Source organism: Puccinia triticina, chromosome 9A, assembly GCF_026914185.1.
Source record: "Puccinia triticina chromosome 9A, complete sequence".
In the NCBI taxonomy this organism is placed as follows: Eukaryota; Fungi; Basidiomycota; class Pucciniomycetes; order Pucciniales; family Pucciniaceae; genus Puccinia; species Puccinia triticina.
The window spans coordinates 6211545-6228795 of record NC_070566.1 but is presented as its reverse complement, the minus strand read 5'-3'; the positions used below and the strand labels follow the sequence as shown (position 1 = coordinate 6228795).

Sequence of the window (17251 nt, the reverse complement as noted above, 5' to 3'; positions counted from 1 at the left end):
CACAATTGTGAATCCTTGAATGAAAAAACAAGTGCCGTGGTTGTTTGAGAAAGCAAAAAAGTATAGTTTGCTCTGTTCCGGGGGAAAGGTCAAGATGCATACATCAGAGAAGGACAAGATGATGTATCGCGGCAGTACAACTTCAAGGCAGGACAACATGAATGTATCGTATCAGGACAAGAAGGTTAGGCAGATAAGTGGACCAAAAATGGGTAAAATGAGCAAATAAATGGAAAATTAAGATGTGCCAAAATGCACCAGTGCACGTCGGGAGTTGTATTCACAATTTGCTAGGAATGTCGTAGTAGTCCTGGAGGATTAAATCGCTTGCCTTTTCCCCGATCATCATGACTGTGATCATGGGATTGACACTGATCATGCTCTGTTGGACAAGTTGACATATTAGCCGAAAAAATGAACGCGGGGCAAAGATCTGCAGTATTAGAAATGACTAAACTGGAAAGATTGAGGCGTCGATTATCCTGATATTCTTCATTCCTTTAACTCTCATGTTGGGGTCGACCACTGTCATTTCATCTTCAACTGACCCCATCTTGCAAGTCCCCTGAAAGATCGGAAGGTCAGGTAATACAGTCAGCTCTTGAATAAGCATGAAGGCTGGGAAACAGGTGCAGAAGAAGACCACAAATCTTACAGCTGGATGATAGACAGTATGCGAAGCTTTTCGAGCATAGAGACTCAAATCCTCGTCGGATTGTACCTTCGGGCCAGGGGCAACTTCTTCTAACAGCCAACTTTTGAAGGGTTCAGACTTGGCTATTAGTCTTGCTTGCTTGATCCCATCAACTAAAACTTGAGCATCGTAGTCCTCGGGATCCGTGAAATATTGAAAGTCCAACTCAGGTTTGACTTTTGGATTGCTTGTGGTAAGATATAATTTCCCTTTCGATTTCGGTCTTGGTCTTTTTGATTCCAGTTGTGAGGGGCCAAAATGCCAGATTAGCACGATATCACTTTTGTTTCTAGATAGCTAGGTGCTGGCTCGAATATATATCGCTCACATGTTGGGAGTGACACAAAATGCGTGCTCTGGACGAGGATAGCCTAGGCGCTCGGTATTCTCGGCGAACGGAATTTGGTCTGGATGTCAGAGGTCAATCTCGAGGTCAGTTGTTGGGTGACTGGATTTTCTGATATTGCAATTGTTTTGGACGAACATATGTGACTCATCATGTCCGGCCGTGAGTCTGTGGCCACAGGCCGGCGATTGAAATAGGCTACCTCGGACTTCATGACGGTCTGCAAAGGCTGAGGACCGGTCCTCCACATGATTACTGCGCAACAGGTGGGAGTGTGAGCATGCTATGCTCGGTTTATCTTTCAGACAGCCAGTAAATACGCGTCCTTACTTGTTTCTGGGTGGTCGAGTAAGTTTTCACCGACCCCTGGAAGGTGGTGAACAACCGGAATGTTGAGATCTTCCAATTGCTTTCGAGGCCCGATGCCCGATAAAAGTAGGAGTCTTGGCGAATCGATGGCCCCGGCGCACAAGCAGACTTCCTTCTTCGCTTTGACAAAAACCTTCCGCCCGTCCTTGAGTTCGACTTCGACGCCGGTGACAGCTTTCTGCGGTCCAGAGACAACCAACTTGCTAGTCCAGGCTTCGAACCAAATTGTCAAGTTTTTTCTCTTCCCAAGGATTTCGTGGACGTAGGCCACACTGGCGCTAGATCTGGTACCAGTCTCAGGATGGTACGCGACGCTGAGCCATCCGACACCCTCTCGCCAAGGAGATTGACCTCCGGCTTTCATCCATTGGGCGAAATCGGCGATTTTGGGTAGGTTGAGGGCTTCGTGGGTCGCATCTATGAAAGCTCCAGCGAGGGAATTCTGATCCTTTTTAGCAACGGGTTGGATGTGAGATTTGACTCTTCCGGCGTATACTTTGAACTTGTCCCATTCCCAGCCTTGAGCACCAGCTTGGACCCAATCATCCATGTCTTCAGGGAAGGGGAAGAAACTAATCAAGGTATTGTGGCTACTACAGCCACCTAAAACCTTTGCTCTGCTATGAATTATGTGACTGTTCCCCCGAGATTGCTCCTTGATTGGATAGCTATAATCGAGGGGACCATTCAACAGGTTGATCCAGTTTTTCAGTTGCAATACGGAGTCCAGATTTTGATCGCTCGGTCCGCCTTCGATGACCAATACCGAGATGTTTGGGTCTTCGGACAAACGGTGGGCTAGGACACAGCCTGCTGTTCCACCGCCCCTTCAAAAAAAAAATTGACAGGCAGTAGGAATGCTGGTTAGCATTTTCTTGTTGTACTACGATTGATATGCGTATACCATGACTTACACGATCACGTAGTCGTATTCCATCGTTGGTAATGATGGTCTTCAACTCAAAGGTGCTTCTAGCGTCTGTGGTATTCGGTTAAAGAAATGGTTACCAAGAAAAAGCGCAAGATGGTTTTTGTGTCCAATGCCTGTAGGGACTAAGGGAATAAGGGGTGAATATATATTGCGGCCGCTGAAACATGAGAGCCCCGTTCTATAGGATGTCCGGATTCGCTTGCTGTATCGTCTCCATAAGAAGGGGTACCTGCGGTCCTACGATACTCGAGGTCGTCTGCGCGGACCTTCCCATGGTACGTATAGGATACATCTGTCTGCTGTCTTATCGTCGAATAGCATGTGAGACGCTGTCCTGTGTCAAGACCATGGCCCCAGTGTGACCACCTTCTCGTCCTAGTAATCAAATGACTATCAACTTTATTCAAGTGAACAATTCGCCGAGCTGAGGATAGTTGAGGAAGTTTAACCTCGTAGGATTCCGGTGAGCTAGACATAAACTGAGGAAGGGATAGTTACAGCTTTATGAAAAAGCTTTATTTCAAGGCAACAGTAATAACAAGGTAAGAAAGAAACATGTCGAAAAGAAGCAGAACGAAACAGGTGAAACAAGAGTAGTATGTAGACATAATCATTTTAGGGAAGACACGTTTTACAATCAAAGCGCCATCACACCAATGAAGCAGCTTATGACGTAATATCTCTAGCTTTGTCCTGCAATTCTTAACGATGCTTCAGTGGAATCTTCCCAGGACTTCTCTTGCGTGGTACCTTTCTTTATCATGGCAGGCACAAGAAGGAGAGGGAGTGAAAAGCTGCGAACTAATGTTGGGAGCAAGTTATATAAGATAAGGAAGATTTATACGGAGCCAATGTTCAAACCTCCAAGAATTGGATAGTCTAGACTACCGCCGTAGTATTGACCAATAGTGACTGATCCGGTCTCAACGGTGAAAAGGCTTCCATGAGGCAGCGGCAATCCTAGCCAACGAGCCACAAAACATCGAGAAAAGTGTCTGCTTGTTTGAAAATCAGCAAGTTATCCAGGGAAATAAGGAATGCTTTTGTCCCTCTTACCCATGAGTAACGATCAGCACGTCACCTCCTTTATCTTCGGCCTTGCGATTGGGGTCTTCAACCCACGCTCGGTGTAAGTCTTTCACTTTCCTCACAACGCAATCTACTCGTGCTGTGATCTCCTCAGGACTTTCCCCTCCTTCACATCCATCTACCTGTGAAGTGTTGAGATCCCGGGGCATCTTGGTCACCCAGAATATCAGGAATCTCAACAGGGTGGTAGATGGCTCTTACCCAAATATCCCAACCACCGCGGCCACTCGGCAGCCCTTTCTGTTTTCTTATCTCAGCGACTTCGTGTTTCCATAGACCTTGAGCGGGAAGACAAAAATGTAGATATAAGCGTGACGGAATCCACTTAGGCAAGAGAAGTATTTCCTACCTTCATAATCCCCGTAGGTCCATTCGCGAACATTTTCCTCGATTTCAAACGCAGGTACGTTGTCTTTGAACAAAAGCTCGAAGGTCCGCTTAGCACGTTGCCTAGGTGATATTAAGACTTTCGTAAAAAGTTGTGGATCGATGATTTCTGATAGAAGAATAAATATATATTGAAGAATAGCCAGTCAGCATGCTGCGGAAATAAAAAGTCGGGGTTTTTGAAATCTAGCTCACTATTTGGCCCCACAAGTCTACCCGATGAGTCGGCAACGATTTTTTCACCTTCCTCAGTGAGCGGCAGGTCTGTCGTCCCGGTCTAGGTTGATATTCTCACAACATGAATACGGACTCAGAGATAGGAAAAAGCACGCCGTGAAATAGGTAGAACGCTTACGTGCCGTCCATTGATGCTCCTATGAGGAAAGAAGGATTACATAAGTAAAATGTAGCAACGCATGGATGAACAAACGAAAACTTGCCATTCGGTGGGACCATGCCGGACGCAATAAACACGGGGTAGTCGCTTAGGAGCCACCATTGAGGGCAAGTTCGAAGGCGGAATGTGGACCGTGGTGATTGAGGGTGATTGCCCTGGGCACGCTGACACCAGAGCTCGTGAGGACTTAAGTACAGAGCTATCACACACCACGCGAGTGACATCTCCGCCTGGAATATCTCTGTCGAGCCATGATTGAAATGATGGGATGATGGAAATCCAGTAACTCCGAAACCAGATGTTTCAAATTTTACCCGAGGAGCCAAGCTGTGAAGGATTGACAAGAGTAACACCGGGTCCATTGTATTCCCAAGGTCGATTCCAGCCGCTTGATCGGCAGCAATCAAGAGTTGGACAAGCCGCCCGCCCGCGACCGGGGGAATGATCGGAATATAGCTAGGCCGTCCGCCGGTCTCTTGGTTATGCCCGGCGGGGTGCTCCAGCCAGCTCCCATAGCTACCAGGTCGATGGCGAAGCGGCCGTCACTAGAACAGTCAGCCATCCTGAAAACAACACAGAAACCACACTGCGGATGAGAAATGTCCACCGTCACTCGCCAGCCCTTGCAGATCTTGACGCGACCTAGAGCATTTGTCCCCTGGTATCACGGGATCAAGGATACATACACGAAAGCTATGGCTACAGAGAAGGATGCAAATGATGGACATGTGCTTCTTCCATTCGACCGAGGAAGTCGAGCAGAAATTCCTCACTCGTCATTCCGTTATATTTTGCATATTGCCTCTGTTGTGGTGACCTTTTTTTAACTTGAGGCATTTTTCTTCGTCCGCATCCTTGTCGATAATTTCGCGCACCTACAACTTTCAATCCCCCCAGCGAAAAATCATCCTCAGGAAAACACACAGAATGAGATACGTAGTGTTTCGAAAATCTACCTACTTATCGGCCGCGACTTGCTTCCTAGCCTACGCCAACGGACAAACGCGCCCCTCTGGTGGCACTGGAGACTGCCATGTTCCCCTGACCGCGAACGCTATACTGAACGGAAATTTCGGCATCACAGGACGAGTGACCTTCCAATTGGTTCCTGGCGCACAGCTTTTGGTGGTTGATGTCAATCTTTCGGGCTTGAAAAAACCGGCAGGTTTTGGTGACTACACTTATCATGGTAAGCTTTGCTGCCCCGCTGCTGCAATTTGCGCCTCCAAGCTTCGATTACGCGCTCTATTATCAAAGATGCGCTGTCATCCCGATCACGGATCCAGTGGGAAGCTGAGCCGGTTATCTTTCGCAGTTCATACACATCCGGTGGGCGCAGATGGCAATTGCGCAGCAACTAAGGGACATCTCGATCCTTTTCACGCTGGCGCCAAAACACCTTGCGATTTCCATCAGCCTCATTTATGCGAAGCCGGAGTAAGGCAGTTTAGATTTTTTAGCAGATCCAATTGACACCTACCGATTGAGAAACATACTGATCAACATTCGCCAACGTCACGGATTCCGCCTGTAGGATTTATCTGGAAAGTTTGGAAAGATATCAAGTGCCCAAGATACCGCTTCGGTACACTACATCGAGCCATTCTTGAAGTTCTCCCCAGCAGAGCAAAGTGTCCTTGGCCGGAGCGTCGTTGTTCATGGCCCCGACACTACTCGTTTAGCCTGTGGTAAGTTCTTTCTTACTCAGATAAATCCCTTTGCTATGATAATGTTACCACTTCGGTGCTAATATATGGCATGCCACAATCAACATTGCATCTTTAGGAAACATCACCTCCTGGCTCGATAATACTGCTGATCTCTCGGGTAAACCCACTCTTCAACCGTCTACATTTACTCAAATGTATGTGGTATTTTATTTTAATGCTGCCTATAGGCTGAGCTAAAAACACACATGATTCAAAAATTTCTGTCCCAACTAATAAACTTCAACTCCTATCGTTTTTTGATGACAGCTATTGAGGCTCCTAAGGTCTCTACTATCAAGGAGCTACTGGAGTCTAACTCAATACTCCCTTTTGATGCGGAAAGTGTTAACCCGCAGCTATCAGACTTACACTCCGGCTTGCCATCCGGATAATCTCAAAAATAATAAATAAGGAATAATAGGAAGAAAAATACATCCTAGGATAGGAAGGTATTTCTTGCACCTATACAACGTGAAAATCTGTAACCAATGTCTAATCTATTGTAATTTGGGCCAAAATTATAAACCTATTGTTTCCTATTTAACTTATTATTTATTCAACTTGGGATTTTTTATACCTGTACCACTTGAAAGCTTTCCACCAACCTCTGCTCAATTTATTTGAATTTAGTACCCCAACTACCTAATATAACCATTTTTTTGGGGGGAGGGGGAATTTTTACCAAGTTTTGAGCGGTCATCTGATATACGGAGGACACTGGTGCTTTCAAATTATGTTGGACTACCCAACTCTTGGAAACTTTTACTTCAACTCTGCTTTTGTTGGTTATGATAAGGAAAGATCTCTCAAGACTAAGACACAAATGTGCCAAAATCATTACAATACAAATTCAACTTCCACTAAAATGGTAGAAAATGTGAAGGATTTTCTGTTTTGCAGGGATTTGTTGTTCTTTTGGTATTTATTGCTCTGTGGGGGCCAATTCAACTAACATGGGGCTTGATTGATATTGATCTGGGGTGGCCAGTGGGATACCATGGGCAATTTGACACCTTTGATGACCTCTTTGAAGGGGTTTTGGCAGCTCCTATACACTTCTTGATGACAGCTTTGTATTGGTGGTACACAAGGTTTGGGTGAGGAATTGAATAAAACTTCTCTATTTCCGAAAAGAGAGCCAGTTGCGAGGACAAATCAGCAACAGTCTCCACCAGAACAACAACCGCGTAAAAAAAGGTAACTTCTTTGGTGAGCACCTGCACATCGGGAAGGATTCCACCATGGAGCAGTCCGTACCTGCTAGCCAAGGAAGGCTACTCCAGGCGGACAGCAGCTATGTGTATTGGCTGGCCGGACGGCGGAAGGTGTCTTCGCTCACCGGGCCCGGGGAGAATATCGCTCCTTGTAATTCACTTGGCTCGCCGGGCCCGGGGGGAATATTGCTCCTTACAATGCACCAGCTAGTCTACATCCTTGCCAAGGTTGCTCCCCGGCAAGCACCTGCACATATGCTTGCCAAGAATGATTCATTCCCACCGGGCAGAATCCTTGGTACTTGTACATGCTTGACAATGAGACTGGCCATTGAATGGAGTAAACACTCCCTTTGATGGCCGGTCCAACTGCACATCTAGAGGAGGAGAGTCCTCTCGATGGCCACTGTCTTCTCCCTTTGATGACCTATTACATCGGCGGCCATTGGGAGGGGTAACTGAAGGCCGAGGAGGCATTCTTGCACCGGGAAGGGGCTGGGTGGGACAATCTTTGCAAGATCAGCATGTGTGGGTTCTCAGGCCCTTTTTTTAGCAATTAAAGAAGTTTTATTTGGGGGTGCGGTTTGGGTGGCACTCTGCGCAGTAATAATACAACAACTTGCGCTGTCTGCGACATATATTCTTCCATCCACACGCGGGGACTATGATATCCAACTTGAGGTGCTCCGTGAATAAGCTTCCTACAATCCCACAGCCAGGGATCTCACAAATAGGACATGAAGAGGGCGCTTCTGCCTACGGGAGGACAGATCTGTGGACCTTTGGTCTAGTAGGGAGGTGCAGATCCCACGGGAATTCTTCCAGTGTTCAATTAGTTTCGTTAGGGAGGTTCAAATACAATTGACAAAAGTTTGAAGCCCATTTTAAGGTGTTCATCAACAATTTTTGGAAAAATGAAGTAGTTGTTCTGATTGCCAAGAAATGCCAAGATCTGAACACCTTGCCAAAGTTTTGAAAATTTGCTAGTCATGAAACTGGAGGTCCCAAGCCCTTTGGAAGTGCTATGTAAGGATGTTTATTGGATGGACAGAGGCCTGTCCCGGTGGAAAACAATGAATTTGCGCCTTAATACCGAGAAGGCCCGCTGCTATAATTGACACAAGCTTGTGATGTTTGCTTTGGCTTTCATGTGAATTCAAAGCCCACAATTTTGATTTATTGCTCACAATGAATGAATCAAAATACAATACATAACTAAACTAAACTCAACTAAACAAAAGACCGTAAGTAGAAAATGATTGTGTCTGTTGGAATGAATGAAGAATACAGTGGTCTGAAAGTGATCAATTAATGACCGAACGACAATTGCGAGCAGGCGCCTCTGGCCTAATGAAATCAAGAAGAATGGCAAGAATAGGAAAGTCCCAGTGAGGGCAATAAGAGAGAGAGAAAAAGATGGTTTCGGAAAGACAGGAGAAGCCTTCTTTCAGAATAACGATGGGATTAAGCTATAAAAATGAAACAGCCTTGAGAACTTCTACTCGAGGGGGGTTATTTGGCATATTTATTACCAAGATGTAAGAACATAATCCAGCTTTGTTCTACGTTGTCGAGGATCGCGAGGATCTTTTGAGACTATCCAGGTCCCGACGGATTCGGGAATACATTCGAGCTTCAAACTTCTGACTCCGTTGTTAACAGGAATGTTGGATTTGAGAAGGTATGGATTGTTTTTATAAGCAAGGCTTTCAATTCGGCGTCGATGCTTTTCTTTTTGCATGATAAGCGCGTAGCTGCTCGGGTCAAGTCTGGGTAAGAAAATGGTTGCGTCGCCGCCTTGTCGAATCGCTCTTCGCCGTAGTTCAAATGAATCAAGTGGGGGATTGTAGAGCCGATATTTCAGACGACTTTCTCGAGCACTCGGAGTTTTCGTTTTCAAATGGGAAGATTTTGAAGTCTCTTTTTTGAGCAGAACCTCGTTCCTTGCTTGGACCAAATGCTCAGAGTAATTGACTTGGCGGTTTTCTGGAGCAGCAATTTCTTCGTCAGATTCAAAAAGTCCGTTGGAGATTATGGCTTCGATGGCAGGATTTGGTCGAGGTGATTTTTTAGTCTTCAATTTCAGAAATGAATTGCGGCGAGTCCGACTTCGGGGTTTCGGGATTTCTTGAATAGGCCCCAGTTCTTCAAAAATATCGACCACTTTCGAAAACGTCATCATAGTCACCGACTGGGTTGGCGCGTCATGAACTTGCAAGTTTGGATGTGAGGACTTCTGGATAACTTGGTGATCTGATTGATTTTCAATCGTCTGTGGGTTAAAATTGTTTTGTGGTTTTGGGGCAGCAGGTAGAAGTCAGATGAGGACGATGATACTACAAGATTATAGAAGCTCTGAGTGACTCACGCAACTGCTGAAATCTATCGTTGAGAGGGATTCAGACTTAAGAGACCCATTGATTGAATTGAGGACTTTTCGCGAAGGTAAAGCTTTAATAAGAGACTTTAAGTTAAGAGGATTCTGCAATACCATATAGGTTACACCCATAACCTATCAGCTTTGAATTTCAGCGTGTTGGATAGCAAGAGTCGCGAAAACCCACAAATGATTTAGAATTTAGACCCTTGGATGCTTTGGAATTCATCTTCGCCATACTTGAGCGCTCCTTCGGGTTGATTGGATTGCTTCTTCGGTTCTTCAGTCACGATGGTTTTGCCAGCTACTAGGATGAAAGGTTTAATTCGGTTTAAGGGGGGCGGGTGTTAAGAGAGCTAATACTTAGGTTGTGATTTGCGTTGAAAACGGTTTGGACTGATTAAGGCGGACGGACGACTGGGGACTGATGTGTTGGTATAAGGGGAGCAGGAAGTGCTATAATGATGAGGACAAATCTTCAGCCAGGCAGAGGTTTGAGAGGGAGCCTTTTAAGTAAGCGGTGACGATGCTTGGCGATTTTTTGTTACCGAAAATACACACTGGTCCAAACAAACGTGTTTCAATTGGAACTGCAAGTCTTTGTACAGTTCGCATCTGAACTGGCCGCCACTTTTTGGCCAGGTTTGGCCCTTGCTGTTACAGAAACAAATGTTTAAAGACGTTCAGAACTCCAGCTGGACTGGCGAAGTCCAGGTCAACCTGGTCAAAAATCAGTCTGTCGGGATCCATGAGAAAAGGATGCGGCAGGTACCGGTCGGGTGGAAAGCATCCAGGCACTCTCGTCGTACACAATTCACAGAAGGACAATCCGCACGCAGGTTTTGCAGGGTTTTGCCAAGAAAATTAGGAAAGGTGAGATAGATGTTCTTTTTGAAGCCAATGGCAGCACGCCTCCATCATCTGTTAGATTGCAAAGGGAAGCCAGTGTCGATGGGGGAAGCTGAGGGCCGCAAAATAAATTCACGTGAGATGCTGGCTGGCTTCAACTTCTGAAGTTGAAGTTCACAGCAATGCTAGATTTGAAGGTCGAAGTCATACACAGCTATGGTTCTTTGCCATCATTAGCTATACGATACCTTGTATTTTTGTTAAACTTAATGTGTAATCTTCTGAAACCGCCCTAATTATGAGCAATCAAGAAAGAAGTATTCTTGTTCTTCACAAATCTAGAGTTTCTCTCACTTTCTTGTGGTCCATCTAGAAGACCCAACAATACATGGCCTTGATTGTTAGGCAGTGAATAGCAACTGCTCAATACTTATAGTTTCTTCGCTGTCAAACCGCATTCGCGTCATATTCCCAAGCGATTGTTGCGAGAGTCGTAGGAGCTGCTTTTGCAGCTTTAGATGTACAGTTCCTGCTATTTTACACATTGCAGATTGACTTGATGGGAGTTTTGATAAACTAAATCAGCCTACTTCCGAGATTTAAATCCTCCCGAAAATCCCATCAGTTTCGCCATCTCGTCACCACCATTTTCACCCGTTGTTTCGGTTGATTCGGCGGGTTGATAAACACCTGGCGGAGGTTTGGCCTTTGCTTGAGCTTCACGGGCCTGGAGCTTCTTAAGCCGCTTGGCTTCCCGTTCGGCTTCCTCGGCCGCTTTGATCTCCTTCAATCGCTGTGTAAAATCATACTGTTTTGAAGCAGCCTGTTGCTTGGTAGCTTCTCGCATTTCAGCGATCTTGGCCCTTACTTGGTCTATCGTCGATCTTGCCACTTGTGTCTTTTGACCAAGCTGCCGCAGGTCTGACAAACAAAGAAATATGTTATTTGAATATGTGCCACGTATATCCGGACTGTGAAACCAAATGAAGGTACTGACGAAATCGGGAATTTAGATGGTCGAGGTAGGATGACGAGTCTTTGGAAGTTCTGCTGCACACGTCGCAGTAAAATCCGGGGGCACCTGGACCTCGCAAACTCCCTTGAACGATCATTGTTTTGTTTTGCTACGTGAAAATTGAAGAGCATAAATCAAAATTCGCGGCGATCGATAAGTTTGGAGGTGTAGAAAAAACCCTGACAAGATATAAAAAACCCGTACATTTTTGTTTAGTTCCAGGGGCGCCTCTCGTTGCTTCATAAGTTCCGTAGGTTTAGGCAGATCTACTTGCTTCCGGCGAGGCTTTTTACCTTAGCAGAAGTTGTTTTCATTAAGCCAGTTTAAGATTAGTTGAATCTATCAGCTTTAACGGCGTGTAAAACTCGATTCCATACCTTTCTGAAGTGCTTCATCTGCTTCTTTCATCCTTTCGCGTTCTTCCTCATCTCTTTTTTTGGCCTTGGCCTCATATTCAGCTTTATCCCATGTTTTTCGACTGTGGGAATACAGTTCATAAATCCAGTAAGTAAGGCATATTTATGATTCCAAACCGAATGCTACCTACAAGTCAGTCCCAGCCTGTCAGAAAACAAAGAAGCATGTTGACTGGTCATTAAGCGTGAGGCTAGGAAAACAACATTCAAGGGTTTTGCTTACAGATGGTGCACCGTAGGCGCTCTCTTTCTTGCTCATTTTATCGTTTGTAGTGATTTTGTGTTTGCAGAATTGGGGGTGGCCCGATACTTGGCTCCCGACGCGGGGAAATCCCTCCGGAGTGTTCGGGGGCCCGGCCCGAAAGGCCCTCTCGGACTCTCGGAGGGACTTGGATCAGTTCGTCTTCTCCCTCCGTCTCAACATCGACATAGCCAACGTAACTACACCAGGACGCAGACCAGCGGACCCCGACTCGACATTGACAAACCAGGAAGAATAAATTAGCGAAAATGGGTGGAGGAGTAAGTCGAACCTTCCAATTCCACGATTGACTTTTCATTTTTTTCCGTCCTCGTGGTCAATTCGATTGGCGTCTCGATCGATAGCCTACTAACTTCACGCTCATTAATTGGAAAAATTATCTCGAAATTTTGCGCACCCGTAGGCACAATATCCGTATCCTAAAGAAGTGTGGTCTCCCTCTGGTGGTTGGTGGACTCGACCGACTAATTGGAGATCTAATACTGCAATCATTATCGCAGGTAGCACGCTCGTGTTTTATAGCGTCTTCAAGCTCAGCGCCCATAGAGAAGTACGCTTTCGCTATTTTCACCCATACGAAGACAGCAGACTTGACTTCCACATGGATTTTTTCTACCTGGACGTTAATTTACGAAAATTGACAATTTTTTCTGGCAATCCTTAGCAACGAATGCAAGCCCCAAATCGATGGATCCCGTCAATGCTTTGGGCAAGGGAATTCAAAGAAGGGATCGTCGGGATTCGGAATGAAGATGAAGAGTGGCCCAAAGGCGCCCCAGTCGAGAAGGGCCATCATTAAACTATGCTTGTAAAAATATCCTGCGAATTCATCCTTCCCTATTTGAAAACAAGCCTCATCAAACCCAGAACGAATCCTCCCAGCGATGAGTTCCTGGGGTAGGTCGAGTGCCGGCAGATTGCCTTCGAAGAGCTCAGCTGCTGGTCTGCATAGTGTCATCACACATTTGAGCTTGTGCCGACGACTACTGCCTACTCGCTGGAGTGGTAAACTTTTGGGTTGTCGTCATACGGGCCATCCGAGTATTTCACCCGGAGCTCTAAACGGATCTCTTTCTCGTTGGAGACGGAGCGTCCGGCCTAGTGACAAGTCCGCCAATGTCAGCATTGCTTCACTCGGAGCCCTGTGGAACTCACATCCCTCTGCTTCGCTCCGGTGATGAACAGGGATTCGTTTACAGATGAGCCGCGCCGGCCATCAGCTTTAGTTTTGTTGGGGCATGAGAGCATTCCATTTCCCTCACTTTGTGTCCTGGTTTCAACCTGACTGGGCCAGTGGGATACCCCGAAAAGCTGTACGGACACAAACTAAGCCAGTCAACCAAAAAACTTTCTAGGGATAGACAACTTGTAACTTATGTTCCGTTGAGTATTAGAATGCAAAGCGACTGGTATCTGAAGAAACAGGCGGGTCACGTCGAGTGTGATCTCAAGTCAAGAAAACAACAAAAAATATGTCACATGATTTTGGGAATATTTAAGAAAGCCTGTCTAAGGAGAATAAATAGTTGAAGTGTTCATGGGGACAAAGATATTGGAATTTGTTGAGAGATCTAGTTAAAAACAAGTCCAATCTTTCTGGACGTTATGTATTCGCGGTAAGCCGAGGTATGAAAAAACAGGAAGGGAGGAGAAGCTCATTATATTCAATCCAAATGCAGATAAAAATACAAATCAGAAAAGATCCATGATGCTACTTTTTCGGGCTTGATGACTCTGATTGTTATTCTTGTTGTTACCGTTTTGCTTGTTCGATTCGGCGTTGTTTTGGTTATTCTTTTTGTTGCCATTATCATTGTTGGTGCTATTAGTATTGTTATCTTTGTTGCCGCTATTATTCTTGTTATTCTTATTTTTGTTGTTATCGCCATCTTTGTTCTTGTTGTTTTTGTCCGAGTTTTGCTGGCCCTTCTGTTGATTGTTGGCCCCTTCTTCCTTCCGATTATTGGAATCCTTAGACGTAGCATTCGAGTCGTTATTTCTCTGGCTCGCCCCGAACTTATCGTTCGAGTGATTGATTGTCGCGTATCGAGAGGATGAGATGACGGTGGAACAAAAGCCGAGTAGCAATTCGTGCGAGTCGGTCGTTGTCAAGATTTACATTGCGGCCAGTTGGATATGTAATCCAGTCAAAGAAAAAGCGATTCGTGTTATCATTATTTTTTTTGGTTCGATGAGCCCGCGTGTTACAAAGTGTGAGGGGTGTCGTAATGGATGGTCCACCGAAAGAAATGATGGCCGACCAGTATCGTCATTTAAATTCACAGAAGCAGGAAGAAAACAAAGAAATGGTAAATGAGAAATCATCAAATCATAAAAAGAAATATGGAATTTTGAGGAACGGGGAGGTGCGGAGGGCCGTTGGATTGCAGCTCAAGACAGCTCAATTGAACAACCCATCATGAACTAATTGGGAAATGGCGGATAAAAGGGGCGATTCCTTTGCCGCTTCTACAATTGGTTGCTCTTTCTTTGGGCTTACCAATTTCTCTCTTTCGTCTTTGACTGAGGCCAACTGAGACGCCAACTTCTCTTCCTCCACCGCTAGAATTCGCTCCTTCAACTTGTTCTTCAACGCTTCATCATCCGCGGCCGGCCAAAATGGAATTATGGGGTTGATCGTTGGAGCAGGTGGTGGTGGTGGCGGCGCCTCCTTCTGTCGGTTAGCTACTTCAACTGCCGCTTGAGCAGTGGCATTGGCGGCAGAGGCTCTATCTTCAGCTGCTTGCGCATATAGCACGGCAGAAATCCTTGCCTTCTCTGCTCGCTCAAGCTCGTTGGATAACGCTGCGATCCGTTCTTGGGCGCCGTGCCGTTCTCCCTTGAGGTCCCTGATTTCATTCTCGAGCCCTCGGATTACGTTCTCAGACGTGGCGCGTTCCGCCATCAAAGTCTTGTATGTGCGGTCTTCAGTCTCTACCAATTGGCTGATGTTTTCCCGATTCAATTCGAGTCTTTTCACAAGCTGGATACGTTCTTCTTTCATCATGTTAATCTGCGTATCGGAAGAAAAGAGGCGTAATCAGTTGACAATACATCGAGCGGACGGCTTGTAGACAGTTTATCTCAAACCTCAGCACGGGCACCAATAACTTCATTGCAGAGCATCTCTCGCTCGAACCTAGCGAAGTCCGCACGATCCAATTCACGACTGATCTCCATTTGCATCTCAACGAATGGGTCGCCTTTATAGCCGAGATGACTCCAAAGGTCTCTCAACAAGAACAGAGCCGGTTCAGGGAGTTCTTTGGCACCACGAGCAGGGCCGGTAGAATTCGGGATCGACGGTGACGGAATTGGCTTGGGTGGATTGGGAGTACTGGGATTGGACGAGTGTAGGGGTTTTTGCCGAGCTTTCATCTGTCTGATGGCTTCGGCATCACGTCTGAGGGCGCAGAGCATCTATCAGATTGAACAAAAATTTGAACTCAAGAGCGGTGTGAATGTGCTTACCCAGCTTGTTCAACGGCTGCCTTCAATTCTGCTTCTCTTCGTTTCCTGTTGTTTTTACATTTAACAGAGCCAACCCGAGAAAGAAGTGAGGATGGATACGCCTTTGCGGTTAAATCAGCCAGAAATTCATAAAAATTGACCTATCAGCCGCAATCCGAGCTTCCACCTCGAGAAGTTTTTTTTCGATTGCAATCAAACTTGCCGATTTTCTGATGGACATGGTTGCAGAAAAACAATCAGTCGATCCGCTGCTGACCGCCATCACCGCTTTAATGCCCGATGAAAAGAAGTGGCAACCTACTGTCCTGCATTGATTGATCCGGTCATGGTTGTACTTGAAACTATACAAGTAGAAGATAGAAAACTTGCTCGAAATCTGAATGCGAGCCGATGCAAGCAAAGCCGATGATACAAGCGGTGGATATGGAATAAGAAGCAAGAAGAGATAGGAGGCTATCGACCAATTGTCAGAGGCTGAGGGCTGTGCAGTGGTAATGGACAACAACAATATTTTGATCGAGGGAATTGGCTTTTGTACAAGACGGCACCGGTTTTAAGGTGCACTGGTTGACACAAGAAAGAAGGGAAAGACGGCTGAAGAGGAGAGGCTGAGCCAGGCCGGGTTGAACGGAGAAGGGGATGACGTAAGGAGACTTGCATTGGATTATGTAAGCCGACACACCAGCACAAAGCTCCGGTCGATTCGGATAGTTCTATGTAATTTATCAACCCACCTTTCAAGCACTGCGCTGGGAAGTCAGGGGGAAACAGCCAAACACTTCCTCCTTTCATCAACGAGGAGGAGGAGCCTGCCGCTGGAGCCGGTATCCGGACCTCCGGGACATACTCCGCGGAGCGGGGCTCTGGGACGTCTCCTCAGCTGCACACAACGCGGTGTTCCCGCCGGGTACGGTCCTAGGGCTAGCTTAACTAAGCCTCTCAAACGGAGGGTCCGGGGGACCCCGCCCGGAGGGCTCTCCGTAGGAGAGGCTTATGAATAATGTCTGCAGGCTGGCAGACAAAGGAAGGATTTTCAATCCTAAAAACACAAAATCACATTTTAAAATTCAACAACATGTGTACAACAAAAACTGAATAGACAGTCTTTTTGGCAGTGCTGATGGGCACCCTCACCCAAGTTTTTGAGGCCAAATCTTCAAAACTGGTGGAAGGAATCCATTTTGAGCTCGAAGAATTCCTGGAAGATGTCCCATTGCTCTGACAATCCATCTTCCACTTTCCAGATGGATTTGCAGGTTTGAAAATCACCATCTTCAAGATGATTGTAATTTTCATGATATACCAGAAAGTAAACAAATGTAAACATAAAAAACCGTACGCCTGCCCGTTGTGTGATAAGAAAAGAGGTCGAGGTGCTGTTCCAAACTCCGCCTGGCAATCCTTCAAAATGGTCCCGATCCCCCAGAAGATTACAAATTTCGACGACGAGCAGCTGAAGACTTACATCAGAGAAGGATCATTCAATAAGTACAACCAGGAAAGCAAACCCCTTCAGGTTGACACAGTTGCTAATCTGGTTCGCGGTCGAAATACCTTTCTCCTGGCGGCTACTGGGTTTGGAAAGTCGAGAATCCCAGAAATGTACCTCAACTTAACTGCGCGAGATCGTAACGGTGAATTTGTTGGTGTGGTTGTGGTACTGAACCCACTGGATGCTCTGGGCAACAACCAAGTCGAAGAGAAAATTGCTGCTGGCTATACAGC

General features: G+C 46.0%; 7 protein-coding genes across 7 annotated transcripts; 2 read left to right on the top strand and 5 right to left on the bottom strand.

The window, feature by feature from the left end:
• Positions 1-280: 280 nt before the first annotated feature.
• Positions 281-2346, bottom strand: PtA15_9A626 (uncharacterized protein; the record flags this gene model as incomplete). Its single annotated transcript, XM_053172855.1, has 7 exons — positions 281-382; positions 458-565; positions 656-923; positions 1023-1101; positions 1179-1295; positions 1371-2236; positions 2324-2346. 7 exons carry the CDS (start codon positions 2344-2346, stop codon positions 281-283), a joined length of 1563 nt encoding a protein of 520 aa, XP_053024054.1.
• An 832-nt stretch (positions 2347-3178) lies between these two features.
• PtA15_9A625 (uncharacterized protein) lies at positions 3179-4437 on the bottom strand (the record flags this gene model as incomplete). The annotated part of the gene is made up of 7 exons (XM_053172854.1): positions 3179-3335; positions 3397-3551; positions 3631-3707; positions 3779-3925; positions 4012-4093; positions 4172-4190; positions 4247-4437. 7 exons carry the CDS (start codon positions 4435-4437, stop codon positions 3179-3181), a joined length of 828 nt encoding a protein of 275 aa, XP_053024053.1.
• A 703-nt stretch (positions 4438-5140) lies between these two features.
• Positions 5141-6196, top strand: PtA15_9A624 (uncharacterized protein; the record flags this gene model as incomplete). The annotated part of the gene is made up of 5 exons (XM_053172853.1): positions 5141-5402; positions 5529-5650; positions 5748-5901; positions 5999-6077; positions 6190-6196. The coding sequence occupies 5 exons, from the start codon at positions 5141-5143 to the stop codon at positions 6194-6196; spliced, it is 624 nt and encodes a 207-aa protein (XP_053024052.1).
• Positions 6197-8664: 2468 nt separating this feature from the next.
• PtA15_9A623 (uncharacterized protein) lies at positions 8665-9751 on the bottom strand (the record flags this gene model as incomplete). Its single annotated transcript, XM_053172852.1, has 3 exons — positions 8665-9408; positions 9505-9618; positions 9701-9751. The coding sequence occupies 3 exons, from the start codon at positions 9749-9751 to the stop codon at positions 8665-8667; spliced, it is 909 nt and encodes a 302-aa protein (XP_053024051.1).
• Positions 9752-10948: 1197 nt separating this feature from the next.
• PtA15_9A622 (uncharacterized protein) lies at positions 10949-12052 on the bottom strand (the record flags this gene model as incomplete). Its single annotated transcript, XM_053172851.1, has 6 exons — positions 10949-11283; positions 11360-11486; positions 11582-11670; positions 11755-11855; positions 11925-11938; positions 12017-12052. The coding sequence occupies 6 exons, from the start codon at positions 12050-12052 to the stop codon at positions 10949-10951; spliced, it is 702 nt and encodes a 233-aa protein (XP_053024050.1).
• A 251-nt stretch (positions 12053-12303) lies between these two features.
• Positions 12304-12854, top strand: PtA15_9A621 (uncharacterized protein; the record flags this gene model as incomplete). The annotated part of the gene is made up of 3 exons (XM_053172850.1): positions 12304-12315; positions 12459-12605; positions 12720-12854. 3 exons carry the CDS (start codon positions 12304-12306, stop codon positions 12852-12854), a joined length of 294 nt encoding a protein of 97 aa, XP_053024049.1.
• An 893-nt stretch (positions 12855-13747) lies between these two features.
• On the bottom strand, positions 13748-15853 carry PtA15_9A620 (uncharacterized protein; the record flags this gene model as incomplete). The annotated part of the gene is made up of 6 exons (XM_053172849.1): positions 13748-14071; positions 14556-15068; positions 15146-15458; positions 15527-15571; positions 15667-15735; positions 15828-15853. 6 exons carry the CDS (start codon positions 15851-15853, stop codon positions 13748-13750), a joined length of 1290 nt encoding a protein of 429 aa, XP_053024048.1.
• Between the last annotated feature and the right edge of the window lie 1398 nt (positions 15854-17251).